At 36.4% G+C, this 18,763-nt stretch overlaps 1 protein-coding gene across 1 annotated transcript in view; it reads left to right on the plus strand.

Moving 5' to 3' along the window:
• Positions 1-18,763, plus strand: part of begain (brain-enriched guanylate kinase-associated) — a 50,424-nt gene that overhangs the window by 19,647 nt on the left and 12,014 nt on the right. Inside the window, exons 3-4 of the mRNA XM_028566362.1 lie at positions 372-533; positions 2,760-2,826. Of these exons, the coding sequence (XP_028422163.1) occupies positions 372-533; positions 2,760-2,826 (229 nt within the window). The remainder of the gene's footprint in view (positions 1-371; positions 534-2,759; positions 2,827-18,763) is intronic.

An 18,763-nucleotide genomic window follows, 5' to 3' on the forward strand; every position in this document is an offset into this window, starting at 1 on the left:
GTAATGGAATTCACCATTACACCGATGGGAGCTCTTTTCCCAGCTCTGGACCCTTCCTGTGAATGGGAAATGATTAGTATTCCTCCTCCATCCATCTCCTCCTCCCCATCGGCCTCACTGCCTTGCCCCTGTCTGGGACCTCTCTCACTCCAAGCTGAATTACACTCCAGTTACACTTCATCCCCTTCCCTCTTTCTCACACAAACACATACACTCTTTACTTTTTACTCTGTTGCCTTTTCTCTCTGTCTCTGTTCTTTCTCCCTCTCTCTGCTTTGCTCAATGAACCTGACAAATTTTGATATCAATGAAAGTGCATCAGTGTTGTGACTGTCTTCCTGTTCCCTAAACTCTTGCTGCTGCTCGTTCAGCTCCTTCCACGACCACAAGGATGACCTCCGTAAGCGCCTGTCGTACACCACCCACAAACTAGAGATGGTGGAGACGGAGTTTGATTCCACTCGGCAGTACCTCGAGACAGAGCTGCGCCGGGCCCAGGAGGAATTGGAGAAATTTACAGAGAAACTACGCAGGTGTGTGTGCATATGTGCATGTGTCGTGGAAGTTTCCTTTGCAGCAGGGGGAAGAGTTTTCAGAGTTTAGTAAATTGAAACGAATAAGACAGACTGAGACTAAAACCAAGTTGGGTTTTTGTATTTTATTAAGAAAGATATATTTGCAAATATAGGATCAACATGATTTCACAAAAGGCCGCAGCCCAGTGTGGAGTCAGTTTCTCAAATGAGTGAACAAGAACACTAGGCTTATATGCATCTTCAGAGTGACAGCACACACGCACTTGGATTATTATGACGCTGCAATTTTGACAGGCAATCTGATACACATGAAGACAATCAGAGAAATGCAAGAGACATCTTGGAGACATCTCACCTCCTCCTCCCTGTATGACTTTCACCCCCCAGTTACATCTTAACTGGCATGGGAAAACATGAGATAGTTTTGGGGTGACCTTGTACCTTCATCGGTTCAGGCACACACAATGTTCACAAAATGTTCCAGACTGGATGTCTCACAAAGTTAGAATCAAAATCTACATGTGGAAAATGAGATAAACTCTTTCAGCATTTGTGAGAGAAGTAAAGTATGAATTAAACATAAAAATATAAGGAATTGTGCTTAAATGTAATTTTCCCATTACACATGACCCTGTGGGCAGCTTGCCTTTTCATGTATGCACAAACTTTCCTTTCCCCACCAGGGAGAAACCTATCAAAATGTTGCTGTGTAGATGAGGAAATTAGGTGTATTCACATGCTGTAAAGACGATGAAAGTGGTACTTGGTAGCTCATTTGCAGACCAGTATCCCAAGTAATTAAGTCCATATTGGACGAATTTACACCTAGAATGCTGAGATTCAGCACAGGAAGTAGTGTGTGACCTGGAGGAGGAGACCAGAGTTTATGCCCTGTTACAGACCTGAAATGAACACTTAACCTCAACCATGATCTGACCCAAACATACCTTTACCATACTTAATTTGCCATAATCACCATCTGTCTAACCTTAACCGTATTGTAGTTGCCATGTGCAAATATAGTAAAAAGGTGGTCAAGTCACTGAACTTAGTGTAATTCTGGGTTTTGCAGTATTGTCCAGTATGTATGGTCTTGTCAGCTAATAGGGTTGTACCCTTTTTGACTTAATTAACTAATTAGCTATTTCTGCCTCTTTAACATGTTGGAAGCACCAATTCACTTTATTCCTGTGGTTCTCTGATTGTATAATCTCTACATCTATGTACAATATGCTGTTTAAATAAACTTTAAACCTCTTTGAAACTTGGAAAGCAGAAAGTATGGCTGCCTGGCGGACGAGGCATTTGCGTCTGCCCAGGAGACTTTTTCACTTTTCAGGCTATGCACAAATTCCATCTTTATTTGGTATTATTGGCACAACCCAATCCCAACCCCTCATCCTAATTGATCTAAATGACTGGTAAGCTTGTGTGAAGACAGAGAGTGCTGCCTGACAGACTGAGGTCTCACGCTCCTCTTAAATGAGTAACAGCCCTCGGTGTCATAATGGCCGGTTTTGTTTGTTCTCTATCAATCAGTGAACCACTCTCTCCTTCATTTTCATTTACGCTCCCTTAAATCTCTTTCTGGTCTTTGTTTTCTGATTTGTCTTTTTGTCTCCACTGCCCACACTCGTCTGGTTAATGGAGCCATAAATGCTGGTTTATCAACACTCTCTTAGGCCCGAGAGCTAATGTGTAAATGTGATACTGAACTGAGAAGTGACAAAACACCAGGAACAAGTTAACAAATAGAGTCAAGGAGGTCTTGTTCCATTAAGCTCACTAAGAGAAATAAAAAGAGAAGAGAAAAAAACATGTCTTCAAATGTAGAGTCAGTGCTACGGGTCTGCTTAGTTTGTGTTTATTGATTTTGTATCATAAAATATTTATATATTTTAAGTATGATTATGCATTTTTCTTAGTATCTCATGCTGTGACGCTTGAACATATCATCACCCCTTTTTACTGGGATTTGGCTCAGCAGATTTTTATCTTGAGTAATCTCCAAATCTGAGTCAGTACTTAAATTATCCTGCAAATCCCCTCTGAGATTCTCCGTCAGTGCCCTGATGTAGTAATTTATTTATTTCCCTGTCCAAAATTATGTAGAGATTACTGGTGCTTATTGAGCTGTATGAACAGTAAAATACTCTCTTGTCATCATGTGCTGTGGTTTGTATTTTTTAACAGGCCATAATGATTTTTCTCTGTTCTTTTTAGGATTCAGAGTAGCTATGCAGCTCTTCAGAGGATCAACCAGGATTTGGAGGACAAGATGCACAGGATGGTAAGAGACTCCTGCTGAGGGGTTTGCACTTTTAAACTCACATTGCTAGACTATCATACCAGTTTCCATTGAAAATCTGTAGCGCAACTCAACCAAAATCATATTTGTTTTGTTAAAATCAGGTAAGGCAAGGCAAGGCAGCTTTATTTATATAGCACATTTCAGCAACAGGGCAATTCAAAGTGCTTTACATAAAACATGAAAGAGCAGTTAGAAAACAATTTAAAACAATTTAAAAGACAAGAATACATTTTACAGTGCAATATAAGAATTTAAAGAACTGAGAGATAAATACGCGAATAAAGAGCAGTTAAAACAGTTAAACATATAAAAGCAGATAAAATAGGTTAATTAAGGAAAGGACCAATATGTCAGACATCTCAAGCAGTTCGGTCTATATTTCTGGTCCATCTCACCAACAATTGGTCCTGATGCTTCACATGGAGGTTTCATTCCCCATAGTTACAGAAGCTTTAGTATACTCTTTTTTCTTTTTCAATGCAGTCGTCACCACAAGGCTTAGTTCTTTTCTTCGGCAAACCTTGCAAAAGCCGGAACGGTCTTCAGACCGTCTCTAGTAGTCATGAAACGTGCTAGTTTCGTAGACTATTTATTTTATTCTTAATTTAATAGTTTCTCAGACTATTTCTGTTCAATTGTAATTGTTTTGGTATTCAGACCGTTTAGTTAGTTATCAAACTAACTTTGTTGACAGTCCACAGCCTGTCTCTTCTGTAATCTATTGTCACACCTGTATCAAAGAAATAATCAGAAATATGTCCATTTCTGCAAAATCTCACTGGAATAATCATAAATTCATATATAGAGGTTTACTCCTCGAAGCAGTGGACTAGGGTTCGATTCCTACCTGTGGCCCTTTGCTGCATGTCGTTCCCCCTCTCTCTCCCCTTTCATGTCTTCAGCTGTCCTCTCAAGTAAAGGCCTAAAATGCCCCAAAAAAATCTTAAGAAAATTGAAACACCATTATCCAGGGACCATCCTACATAATGAGAGTTTTTACTTTTAATATTTTATGTAAATTCTTCTGTTTGGCTTCTGTACTTTTACTGTGGAATACTTTTGAATGTCGGACATTTACTCCCAATACAGTATTTTCTGTTGAGGAATTACTAAGAACTTCTTTCACCACTCAGAATCACAGATTCAAACTGGCATCTTTTCAAATTCTCCAACCTTGAGGCCACAACTTGTTTGTACAGGCTTCACCACCATGTGACTACATTTTCACATTTCCCGACAGCTGTGGTAGTTTGTATTGATATCGGCAAGAAGTGCAGAATCTTGATGGTCTCTGTAAGTACCACAGACTTCTCGATAAGACTTTCATAAATTATGTATGAAGGTGATGGGGATTTGTGCCCAGCCACATACTTGCACACATACGTACACAAAGACACAGAGCTTAACAGCTTGCAACCCAAAGTTTGACCTGGAATAATTTATTCGAGAACAAGTCCTGTAGTTACTAGGAAATCATAACTTACAATTTGCTTTTGTATGAAACTCTTCTTTTTCCCTTTTAGATTACACCAATTGTTGAACGAAGACAGCCAGCAGATGTTTCTTTGGCTCTTTACTTTGTACTGTGAACAATTAATGATCATTTTTAGGTAAATCCAAGATAAATTATAGCTGGCTGAAGAAGAGGGGAAAAATGGCAAATAAACATTCTGTCAGCAGCAATGCCAAACAGAAACATTCTTGCTCACCCGTTGAGAATGCCCAAGGAACAGGGATACTGTTTAAGTGAGGGCTGGTGAGTGGTGCGGAGGGGATTTGAACTCCAAACCTTGGTCTGAAAACCAGTATCAACCTTGTTGAGCTACTACAGCTCCTCTAAGAAACCAATCCACAAAGCATAATGCCAGAGTACACAGTGGCATGTTAAGCTAGGACACAAACTAATGAGCTGATCATTTCTGACAGGTGTGTTGATGCTAATAAACATCTTAAATATGGGGAAGGGTAGGTGTCTGCAGCGCAGTTCTGATGGCAAGTGCTGATCCAGTTAGCTATTGACCAGGTGATTATGTTTCTAGCTTCACAACATTGAATAGAAAATGTACAGGACTGCATAAAAATGCAGGATTTTGAAACACTGTCAAAAGTTCATTCATCATTAAAAAATTCTGAGAATTTGTGTACTTGGTTAAGACAACATAGAGCTGTCTGTAATTTATTTTTACAAAGATCAATAAAGGACAAACTGATGTTTAAAGATGCCCTGTTTTCCATTGACTGCAATGGCGTAGATGAGGACACAATTCAAACATTTGTAAATTCACTTTTTGAGATATGATTCTGAAAGTTTGCACACTAAATCTTCTGTGATCTTCGCATGTTGTGATTTTTCATTTGGAAGAAATTGCAGTATTTGTTTGCACTACTGTATGCAGTTCCCCAAATTTGGTGTAAATTGAAACAAAAATGAGGGAGGAAATAGGTTTAAGAAGTTCTGCAGTTTTTGCAAAAAGTAGAGTGATAGACTTCAAAATTGCTTCTGGGTAAAAGCAAAGTTTCTGCGTTATTGGGGCTACAGTTTGACGGAAGTTGTGATGTTGTAGCATGTACAAATCGGACTGATTAAGTTTGGCACAGGACTGGACTTTGGTTGGTTTGGTGAGTTTTTGTTCATGGTAACATGGATTTCTTAGGAAGGTATATGACTTTTTTTATCACTTTCTTTCAACATACTATACTGTGACTTTTTTTGACATGCTATACAATGACTTTTTTTGACATGCTATACTATGACTTTTTTGACATGCTATACTATGAGTTTTTTAACACTTTTTCCAACATATACTTTTTTATCACTTTTTTTCGACATATTACTTTTTTATCACTTTTTTCGACATACAATACTATGACTTTTTATCACTTTTTATCGACATACTATACTATGACTTTTTTATCACTTTATTTTCAACATACTATACTATAACTTTTTTCGACATACTCTTCTGTGACTTTTTCACTTTTTTCGACATGTGACTTTTTTATCACTATTTTCGACATACTATACTGTGAGTTTTTTGACATGCTATACTATGACTTTTTTCGATGTGCCTATGACTTTTTTTCACTTTGTTGACATGCTGTACAATGACTTTTCTTTGATACTACAACTTTTTCACAAAAAAAAGGTCAGATAGCTTAGGGTGCTAAGAGTATTGTTGGAAAATCCAAGGTTGAGTGTTTAAACCTTATGTGTTTCAGTCAAATTTGAGGTCCAATATACTAAGTGAAAGAGTCTAATATGCCAAAGAAACACCAATATTATTAGCAGTCCAGATAGCTTAGGGTGATTAGAGGATGGTTGGGCAACAGTAGGTTGATTGTTCATTTCTTGTATGTGTGTACATTTTGAGGTCCAATACACTAAGGGAAAGAGACAAATATGCTGAAAACATAGACTTGTCTGTCAGGTCAGTTATCCTAGGGTGATAAGAATATGATTGATAGACAGAAGGTTGAGTGTTCAAATCTCTTAGGATGTAATAAGTTTTGACACCCACTTTACAGCAATGAAGAATTAACTAAGATGAGAAGAAAAGTTGTAAGAGACTGGTGGTCTAAAGGTTAGGTTTCTTTCAGTCTCTTTCCCTACTGATTGTTTTGAAGAGATAAGTGCACTTTTCGATATACCATACAATTACTTTTCCCCCACACTTTTTTCAACATACTATACTATGACTTTTTTTGATCACTTGTTTTCGACATACTATACTATGACTTTTTTTTTATCACTTTTTCAACATAGTGTACTATAACTTTTTTCGACATACTATACTGGCGGCCCTATTTTAACGATCTGAAACACAAGTATCAAACGTGAAACGCAAGTAGCTTTGTGGGCGGATCTCGGGCGCTGTTGCTTTGCGTCCAGCGCAAGAGTAATTTAAATGGCTCTAAAATGGGTTGGGCAAATCTAAAATGGGTTGGTCTGAAGTAGCTAGGTGTGGTTTGGGCGTAACGTGCAATAAACCAATCAGAGCATCATTTCACATTCCCTTTAAGAGCAGGCGCGCTTGTTCCATGGCGGATTGCTATTATGACGGTGGATTTGCCTGGCGCACGCCAGCGGGAGCTGTCTGGGATGTGGCGAAGTAATAAATGCCCGTCTTGTCCGGGTGGCAATGTTGCTGCGGCCTCTCGGGCACATCTCCTCAAGTCTGGAGAGGATTGCTGCAGCCATGGAACGTGGGCCTCCAAACGCACCACCTGCTCCTGTAGTGCCCCTTCCTCCTCCCCCCACTCTCCACCTCCGTCCACCCGCTCCACCAGGAGCGCATCGTACGTTGCCACTCCCGGACCAGAATCCGCTGGTCCAATCCCACCGTAGTTCAACATCACGTCTCCTTAAGTCCTTTAATATTTCCTCATTTATGTCATCAACACATCCATGATTCATGGAGCCACAAATAATTGCAACTTTTTGAGGATTGTACTGTAAAGTGCCTCCTGACCTATCCAAATACCTGAAGCACATTTTCAATAATATTTTTCCTTGTAATTATGTATGGTTTACAAAAATGGGAACTGCTGCGTCCGTGTAGATGAGAGAAGCAAAGTTTATGCACGTTGTGCACATGCTACATTATGGCCAAGCATGCGCCCTAAAATAGAATCTGAATAACGTGCCACTGACTTTAGACTAGCGCCACTGACTTCAGACCAGGTTTTTCCTGGTCTGTGGCGGAATTGTTTTCTGAAACTGCAAAATAGCACTAGGGAACGTTTGTGCCTGAACACGCCTCCTCTTTTCGCTGAACCACCCCCGGGAGCGCAACTACTATGACTTTTTTCAACATGCTATAGTATGACTTTTTTATCACTTTTTTCGACATACTATGTCATGACATTTTTCGACATACTATACTATGACTTTTTATAAATTTTTTTCAACATACTATACTATGACTTTTTTCGACATGCTATACTATGACTTTTTTCCACATACTTTACTATTAGGCTACTTTTTTAACACTTTTTCCGACATTACTTTTACTTTTTCCAAAATATGACTCTTTTATCACTTTATCAACATACTATACTTTGACTTTTTCAATATACTATACTATGACTTTTTATAACTTCTCTCGACATACTATACTGTGACTTTTTTATATATACTACGACTGTTTTCCACATACTATACTATGACTTTTTTAACACTTTTTCCAACATATGACTTATTTAACTCTTATATCGACATACTACATTATGACTTTTTAATCACTTTTTTCTACATGCTATACTATGACTTTATCCGCAATATTACTTTTTTATCACTTTTTTCGACCTACTATACTATGACTTTTTTCAACATGCTATACTCTGACATTATTCGACATACTATACTAGGGCTTTTTATCGCTTTTTTTCGACATGCTATACTATGATGTTTTTCGACATACTATGACTTTTTTCGACATAGTATACTATGACTTTTTTAACACTTTTTTCGACCTACTTTACTGTGACTTTTAATCACTTTTTTCGCCGTACTATACTATGACTTTTTTCGATATACTACCTATAACTATTTAATCACTTTTTTAGACATACTATACAATGGCTTTTGTATCACTTTTTTTAACATGCTATACTATGACGTTTTTCGACGTACTATACCATGACCTTTTTCGAGTATACTATACGATTTTTTTAACACTTTTTCTGACACATGACTTTTATACACTTTTTTTAACATACTATACTATGACTTTTTTCTATGTGCTAAACTTTGACTTTTTTGACATACTAAACTGTGACTTTTTTATCACTTTTCTTTTCAAAATACTATACTGTGACTTTTTTTGACATGCTATACTATGACTTTTTTCGACATAGTATGCTATGATTTTTTTCGACAGTATACTATGATTTAACACTTTTTCTGACACATTACTTTTTTATCACTTTTTTCGATATACTACATATGACTAATCACTTTTTTCGACCTACTTTACTATGACTTTTAATCACTTTTTTGCCGTACTATACTATGACTTTTTTTCGACATACTACCTATGACTATTTAATCGCTTTTTCCGACATTCTATACAATGGCTTTTGTATCACTTTTTTCAACATGCTATACTATGACGTTTTTAGACATACAGTACAGGCCAAAAGTTTGAAAAACACCTTCTCATTCAATGCGTTTCCTTTATTTTCATGACTATTTACATTGTAGATTCTCACTGAAGGCATCAAAACTATGAATGAACACACGTGGAATTATGTACTTAACAAAAATAACTGTAAAATAACTGAAAACATGTCTTATAGTCTAGTTTCTTCAAAGTAGCCATCCTTTGCTCTGATTACTGCTTTGCACACTCTTGGCATTCTCTTGATGAGCTTCAAGAGGTAGTCACCTGAAATGGTTTTCCAACAGTCTTGAAGGAGTTCCCAGAGATGCTTAGCACTGGTTGGCCCTTTTGCCTTCACTCTGCGGTCCAGCTCACCCCAAACCATCTCGATTGGGTTCAGGTCTGGTGACTGTGGAGGCCAGGTCATCTGGCGCAGCACTCCATCACTCTCCTTCTTGGTCAAATAGCCCTTACACAGCCTGGAGGTGTGTTTGGGGTCATTTTCCTGTTGAAAAATAAATGATGGTCCAACTAAACGCAAACCGGATGGGATGGCATGTCGCTGCAGGATGCTGTGGTAGCCATGCTGGTTCAGTATGCCTTCAATTTTGAATAAATCCCCAACAGTGTCACCAGCCAAGCACCCCCACACCATCACACCTCCTCCTCCATGCTTCACGGTGGGAACCAGGCATGTAGAATCCCTCCGTTCACCTTTTCTGCGTCGCACAAAGACACGGCGGTTGGAACCAAAGATCTCAAATTTGGACTCATCAGACCAAAGCACAGATTTCCACTGGTCTAATGTCCATTCCTTGTGTTTCTTGGCCCAAACAAATCTCTTCTGCTTGTTGCCTCTCCTTAGCAGTGGTTTCCTAGCAGCTATTTGACCATGAAGGCCTGATTCGAGCAGTCTCCTCTTAACAGTTGTTCTAGAGATGTGTCTGCTGCTAGAACTCTGTGTGGCATTCATCTGGTCTCTAATCTGAGCTGCTGTGAACTTGCGATTTCTGAGGCTGGTGACTCGGATGAACTTATCCTCAGCAGCAGAGGTGACTCTTGGTCTTCCTTTCCTGGGGCGGTCCTCATGTAAGCCAGTTTTGCTGTAGTGCTTGATGGTTTTTGCGACTGCACTTGGGGACACATTCAAAGTTTTCGCAATTTTCCAGACTGACTGACCTTCATTTGTTAAAGTAATGATAGCCACTCGTTTCTCTTTACTTAGCTGATTGGTTCTTGCGATAATATGAATTCTAACAGTTGTCCAATAGGGCTGTCGACTGTGTATCAACCTGAGTCACATTTATCTTTAATGAGACTATTATTTGCCACTGTTCATCACACCCCCAACCGGCCCCGTCAGACACCGCCTATCAAGAGTCTGGGTCTGCCTAGGTTTCTTCCTAAAAGGGAGTTTTTCCTCGCCACTGTCGGAACAGCCACTGCTAGTGCTTGCTCTTGAGGGAATTACTGTAATTGTTGGGGTTTTGGAATTTATAGAGTGTGGTCTAGACCTACTCTATCTGTAAAGTGTTTGTTATGATTTGATACTATAAATAAAATTGAATCAAATCGAATCGACTTCTGCACAACACAACTGATGGTCCCAACCCCATTAATAAGAGAAGAAATTACACTAATTTACCCTGACAAGGCAAACCTGTGAAGTGAAAACCATTTCAGGTGACTACCTCATGAAGCTCATTGAGAGAACACCAAGGGTTTGCAGCGCTATCAAAAAAGCAAAGGGTGGCTACTTTGAGGAATCTAAAATATAAGACATTTTATGTTAAGTTATTTCACATTTTTTTGTTAAGTACATAATTCCACATGTGTTCATTCATAGTTTTGATGCCTTCAGTGAGAATCTACAATGTAAATAGTCATGAAAATAAAGAAAACGCATTGAATGAGAAGGTGTGCCCAAACTGTTGGCCTGTACTGTACTATACCATGACTTTTTTCGACTGTGACTATGATTTCTTTTAACACTTTTTCTGACACATGACTTTTATACACTTTTTTTTAACATACTATACTATGACTTTTTCCGAAATATGACTTTTTTATCACTTTTTTCGACATACTATACTATGACTTTTTTATCACTTTTCGACATACTATACTATGACTTTTGTCCACATGCTATACTATGACATTATTTGACATACTATACTAGGGCTTTTTAATCACTTTTCTTCCGACATTCTATACTATGACTTTTTATCGCTTTTTTTCGACATGCTATACTATGCCTTTTTTTCGACATAGTATACTTTGACTTTTTTAACACTTTTTCCGACACATGACTTATGTATCACTTTTTTCGACCTACTTTACTATGACTTTTAATCACTTTTTTCGCCGTACTATACTATAACTTTTTTCGAGATACTACCTAGGACTATTTAATCACTTTTTCTGACATACTATACAATGGTTTTTGTATCACTTCTTTTCAACATGCTATACTATGATGTTTTTCAACATGCTATACCATGACTTTTTTCGACATAGTATACTATGATTTTTTTCGACATAGTATACTATGATTTAACACTTTTTCTGACACTTTACTTTTTTATCACTTTTTTTGATATACTACATATGACTAATCACTTTTTCCGACATACTATACTATGACTTTTTTAATACTTTTTCTGACATATGATTTTTTTTCACTATTTTTGACATACTATACTGTGACTTTTTATCACTTTTTTTGCCATACTATACTATGACTTTTTTTTCGACAGACTATACTATGACTATTTAATCACTTCTTTCGACATACTATACTATAACTTTTTATAACTTTTTTCGCCATACTATACTATGACTTTTGTCGCAATACTATACTATGACTTTTTATCTCTTTTTTCAACATACTACACTATGACTGTTTAATCACTTTTATCTACATGCTATACTATGACTTTTTTTGACTGACTTTTTTATCACTTTTTCCAACATATGACTTTTTTATCACTTTTTTTCAACATACTATATCATGACTTTTTTCGACATACTATACTATGTTTTTAACACTTTTTCCGACATACTATACTATCACTTTTTATCACTTTTTTTGCCATACTATACTACGACTTTTTTCGACATGCTACATTATGACATTTTCGACGTACTCACTATACAATTACTTTTTTATCACATTTTTGGACATACTATACTGTGACTTTTTTATCACATTTTTTCAATATACTATACAATGACTTTTTTGACATACTAAACTAGGGCTTTTTTATCACTTTTTTGACATACTATACTATGACTTTTAATCACTTTTTTCGCTATACTATACTATGACTTTTGTATCACTTTTTTTCATCATACTATATCATGACTTTTTATCTCTTTTTTCAACATGCTATTGATAATGTGACATTTTTGGTCATGTTACACTATGGATTTGTATCACTTTTTTCAAGATACTATATAATTACTTTATCACTCTTTTTGATATACTAACCTATGACTTTTTCGACATACTATATTATGACTTTTTTATCACTTTTGTTCCACATACTATATTATGACTTTTTAATCACTTTTTCGACATACCTATGACTTTTTTATCACTTTTCAACATACTATACTGTGACTTTTTAATCACTTTTTTCAACATACGACTTTGACATATGACTTTTATTCACTTTTTTTTACATAATAGGATATGACTGTTTTCGTCATACTATACTGTGACTTTTTATGAATATATTCGTCATACTGTAATATGAATTTTTTATGACATTTTTTGACATACTATGCTATGAGTCTTTTCATCACACTTTATTTGGTGGCACGTTGCTCATTGGTTAGCACTTCAACTATCACCAGCAAGTAGAAAACATCAATCTACATGGAGGACAGGAGGCTGCTTAAAGTAAAGCTAATTACCACATGAGATCTCTGACAGAGATCAAAGACCAAACACATTAAGTCAAAAATCCCATTTTAATATGGCTGGATGAGAAAAAGACTCGCCATGACTTACTACACTTATCAGCTGGTGCAAGTGACAAAAAGATTAAAACCCAAAATGCATTCAATGATTAACTAAGTCATACAAGAATAAATCAAAGCATGTCAAATCGATTTCAAGGGGTAAATGCACTGATTCAACTTTGATACATCCAATTGCAAAACAATCTGTTCAAATCAAAATTATTTATTAGAGTTTTCTGAGTAATGGGATGTCATGGGAGGAAAGGTTAGATTTAAATCAACATAAAAACAGCAAGATTTACCATTAACTAATGGACATTTAGGGCTGGAAAGGGTGTAGAACAAACTTTATTTCTTTTATCTGAGCCTACAGAGATTCTACAATCGAGCAAAGTGTCATTTATGAAGATTAAAGACATGGCATTTGCCCATGGAACAACCTCAACCACAGCATTTAATCTTAGCAAAGGAGCCCCACTGGTTGCTTCATATTGGTCCAAGCCTGTATTTGATGAGCAATTAGTCTAGAATCTGTTTCATCGTGTGTTGAAAATAGCATCTGTATTGTATGCGAAAACTCAGTACCTTATATTGAAATACTGATACTTGAAGTTTGATGAGATGAACCTGTTTCATTAGAAAATCAACAACCCTTTTTTGAATATGGGAAAGTTGGTAAGTGATGATGATTGTTGCCATCTCCTGATTTCCAGTAGCAAGCTTTGTCTTCTTCCGTGAGATTTGTTTTGTCCTTCAGAGGAAGGACAGCACTCTGATCAGTGTGTGAAAGATAAGAATACTTGTCAGTATTACAATCAGCTGAGTCCTTGCACTTAGGTGATCCTCTTGCTTCGTCATTCATGAGGATGAGAGCACAGCCTGTGCCAAGAAGGAGGAAAATTGCTGCATGGGGACATTCTTCCCTCCTTAATTGCTTTTTGACACCTTCAGTGCCTTTGTTTCCCCCATGTGGATCTTCCAACTTTAAGGCTGCTCTCATGATTAGCAGCATTTATGCTACTCTCCATCAAAGAAAGAAGAAGACACAAACACAAAACAAACTAAATTTTCTATGACAATTTTATGGAATGCTATACCATGACATAAAACATGTAAAACAAAAGTCATATGTCAAAAAATGTCACAGTTTATAAAAAAAGTATAGTAATTTATGTAAAAAAAGGTAATAAAAAGCTATACAATAGTATATCATAAAACGTCATTAAAAGACATAGTACAGTATGTCATACCAAAATCATAATAATTGTCATAGTATAGTATGTCATAAAAAGTCATAAAAAAGTCACAGTCACAGATATGCCATAAATATTTATAAAATATTAAAAAAATCACAGTATAGTATGTCCTACAAATTAGCTTTTACATGGGATACTATACTATGACATTACTTATGACGTTACCAGCGGTTTCCCAAAGTTTTGATGCCTGAGTGTCAATTCAGGCTGTCAGCATATGATTGAGGACCTACATAGGAAAAGTGAACAAATCTAAGAGTATTGTATTAAATGTAAGCTATAGAAAGTAAAATTATTGAAAGGGACTGCAGATTATTATAATATAATGCATACATTTCATGTAATGAGAAACTACGGTGTAATGTAACCTACACCCACAATCTCAAATACAAAATCAATGATTATTTGGAACCATGCTGAGAATCCTTAGCCTTTGAAAAGGAATATAACTGGAAATGTGCCAGCCTGGAGTTTCAACCAAGAGAGACAAAATATTGATAAATACACAAGCTTCAGATCCTCAAATACAGTGATCATAATAAAGGACATAATGAGAAACTATAGTCTTATACAACCAGATAATGTAAGAGTGATGATGACATTTTCTCTCTCTGCTTTCTATCTGTTTGCTTTCTCTCTCTCTCTCTCTCTCTCTCTCTCTCTCTCTCTCTCTCTCTCTGTCTCTCTTTCTGGTCTAAGAAATGAGAAATCTACTATAATCGATTTCAACACACCTGTTTAGCAGCAGAAGCTCTCTCATCTCTCTCAAAGCAATTACATGATCAAAGATAGGCAGCGCAACCAATGTCCAAAGTAATTGGTCTTACCTGCCATGCAACCCCTGTTAGAAAACTATTATAGCTAACTGCTGGTCACCTCAGAAGCAGCTGTCCAATCACATCAGGTTGAGAGGTTCCCTGTGTGTTTGCCTCTCGCAGCCTTCACTTTAGTATTCATCAGCCAGAAGCAGAAAAAAAGATGAGCCGGTTCTACAGCGAGGTCCATCCTTATGACTTACAGTATCTTGATTAAAGTGGATCGTAATCTCATCAGGCGTTTGATCTGTAGGGCTTGTCGGCCCAGCACATACACTAATGGAAGAAGACTGCGAGAAGTTATTGGTGAACCAGCAGCAAATTGCTAAAAATATTGATGGGGAGCTAAACAGTAAAATAAAAAGGCATTTTTGTAGTCAGCTGATTTTCATTGTGCATTCTACTTTTCTGTCCATTTCTTTTTAAAACGTCAATACTAAATGTGTTATAGAAATCATTTATTATATATATGCATATTTACTTTAATGGTAAGAGTAAGATGAAAATATTGATATCATTCTCATATTTTTATAAATGTATTTGGACTCCGCACCAGGAGAGGTTAGTTTAACTTAGCATAAAGGCTAAAAGCAGGGGGAAACTGTATATGACCCTCGCCTTTTCAAAAGTGATTACCAGAAAGAAAATATGGTTTTATATTTGGGGCCAATATGTTATTTTTAGAATTATGTCTGGATGTGTAGAAATGCATGTACCAAACAACACACATTTACTGTAATTCCACATTTTTTTTGTACGCGTTCACAAGTTCACAATCCAGGTAGATCAGGTGTGTGTCCTATTTGTAATAGAGTAATCTATAACTCAAGATGTTATTATTACAAGATACTATTATGAGTAGTTTGTCATTTGGGTGAACTGACCCTTTAAAGTAAGCAGACACAATTTCCAGTCAATAATGGAGATTTGCTGGATACATTTCTCTGTCAACTCATGCACGGTGGTGGACCAGTGAGGCGTGAAAATTGTAATAAATCAACCGAGACATGAAATACAGTACTGTGTGTTCAGAAACAGCCATTCACAACAGCATCTGTCTTGCAGTATTTGCAGCCTATTGTTTGTAATACTCCAATGTAATATGTCAGCTTTGTCATATCATGAATCCACTGAGAGCCTAAGATGTCTTCCCATCATGGATCATTCCTCTCATACAGTACACATACATCATCATATTCCAGTCATGTTTAAATGATTTTGAAAACTTTTGGCTTTTCAAAGGGATTGTCTGTCTAGCAGAGAGCCTTGGTATAGCAAATCGGTCTTCATGGAAGGAGACACTATGGGATTTTTTCAACTCATTATGGCAGGGCTCATTGGGATTGCCATTTCTTTTGATGTCATGTCATGCAATGGCATTTCAAGGGGGGGAATATGTCCCTTTGTAGAAGACAGGCAGGCGGTGACAAAGGCAGCTCCAATCAAATCAGACACGTAATTAAAAGTTCTGAGAGGCCCGAAATGACAAGGTCAACTGAAAAACAGCAAAGAATAAAACTATTTCATAAAGAGCAAAGCAAGAGATTAACACCTAAAAGAACTCACAGATGCACGTTGTGATGACATTACAGTAACTGTCTCTAAGTTTTGATTTGTAGATAAACAGTGCTGCAGATGAAGCTGTTTGTAAAGATGACATAATAGCCTACCTAAAACAAAATTGCATTGCTGAAATACAGTATAACTCTGGCAAAGTCAGCGACAGACTAGTAATAGCTTGGTGCCTGTGAGACTGTTGAGTAAAAGTTCAAATTAATCTCTGAGCCTCTCCTGAGACAGTGCTTGTGCAAGCAGATAGGACTTATTTGCATACACTTGTTAGTTATAATATAGGCCTATATATATTTCTAAATAAAACCAAAGCCATGCTTTCATTTGTGCACTTCTTGAGCTGCACCTGATATTCTTAGTGCAGCATTTTAGTTATTGTTAGTCTTTTTGCCTAAAATATACCATACATACTGAATTAGAATAACTGGAATATAAAAGATTCAGAATGCAATAAGTAATGAAACTACAAACACTACTTCTATATATATATAATTATATAATAGGCTATTGTATATGATATTGGTTATTTGTGTATAATATATTATCTTATTTTTTACACAAATCTGTTACAAGATTACTTCAGGAGCTGTCCATGGTGCTGAAAGTCATTGTTTCTCTTCAGAGCCTTTGGCAGGGTCAGCTAACTAACAGCAGTCCTAGAACTGGCAGGAAATCAAGGTCTCACTCAATGTCTGCCCTCAGCCCTCCTAATAAGGGTAATGTCCACTTCATCAGAAAGTGTCACCGCTAAACAGTCCTGCCGTAAATCACTTTTAAAGATTCAGGAAATATTGGTCAAATTCTATTTAAAAAAATCAAAAATCAGAAGATGCAGTCACATTAACATTTATCGATTATCTTACAATTCCTCTGGAAAGTAATTAAGTATATTAGTCAAGTGCTTTACTTAAGTACAATTTTGAGGTTCTTGTGTTTTCTAATTCTACTCTACTACATTTTAGAGGTGTATATTGTACTTTTTACTCTATTTTATAACTTTAGCTATTACTGAAATATTTAATTAACAATAAATGTTGCCGTAAATAGTGTATCTTTAAAAAAAAAAATAATTTGGATTGAGATCTCATTTTCAAGGGAGATTAAAAAAGGTTTAACTACATTATTCATAAAATAAAACAATGCAATGAGAACAGAAACATATATATGAAGACAATAATGCTTGTAAAACTAAATTATTATAAGTCAGTTAAACGCAGGCATATTTTAAACATTGAGATTTAAAGCTTCTTACTAAAATGCCCTAGGGTTAATATGCAGTGTTTTTTGTAAAACTGTGGTAAATTGTTCCAGATGTGCGAAACAGGATCTTTGAAGGTCATTTGTCATTACATATTTTATAGAATAAATAAATAATATCTGAACTGGGAGTTTGATCAATACCAGATGTATTAATCTATCGCCTGTCATAACCAATCAGAATTATTTATGTGTTTATTTATGTAACATAGAGGCTCAGTCTAATCTCTGGGGTCTCTGATCGGTTCTTTCTTGGCCAAGCCTCTATGAAAAAACATTAAGATGATCAATAATATTTGATTCAGGATCGATGCATTTTAGCTGCATAGTTTATCACACAATCAAACATCAGACCAGTAATTGTTTGTGCAGCTGACATTTAAATCTAAAATAGGGAAACATGGAGTATATACTGGTGCGAGAGGAGAGTTATAAGAGAATATAAAAGGGAATATAAACAGAATATGAAAGTTTTAGATATTTAATGTGTTTGGTTCAATAAGGAGTGTGTGGATGGTGAACAGAGTAGAAACCTAAGGCAGAGAAGCATTTGTTTTTTTGATGTCACAGATTCCCATAAGAATGGCCAAATAGCAAAAATAATGGCTATGTTTACCATTGTGAAAAGCATTAGATGAATCCTAGCCCCGGTGCTGGGGGAGCCATGTGTGAGGAAGCCTGTTGTGTCTGTGTATGAATGTGTTGCTCTCTGTTTTTCAGTGAGGCCTGCAGTGCACTAGTTAGTGCCAATAACACTACAGTCGTTAATCATAACTCTTTAATGAAAAGTGTCACTTACACATTGGAGAGTATCACCATGACCCAGCAGATGAGCTGCACATAATTATTTACTCCTGACTCCTTCGGGAGCAAAAAAAAAAACTAATTTATTATCTTGTAGTTACCATACAATTACACATTTATTTCAGTACACATTGTGAAAATGCAG

Source organism: Perca flavescens, chromosome 20, assembly GCF_004354835.1.
Source record: "Perca flavescens isolate YP-PL-M2 chromosome 20, PFLA_1.0, whole genome shotgun sequence".
Lineage (NCBI taxonomy): Eukaryota > Metazoa > Chordata > Actinopteri > Perciformes > Percidae > Perca > Perca flavescens.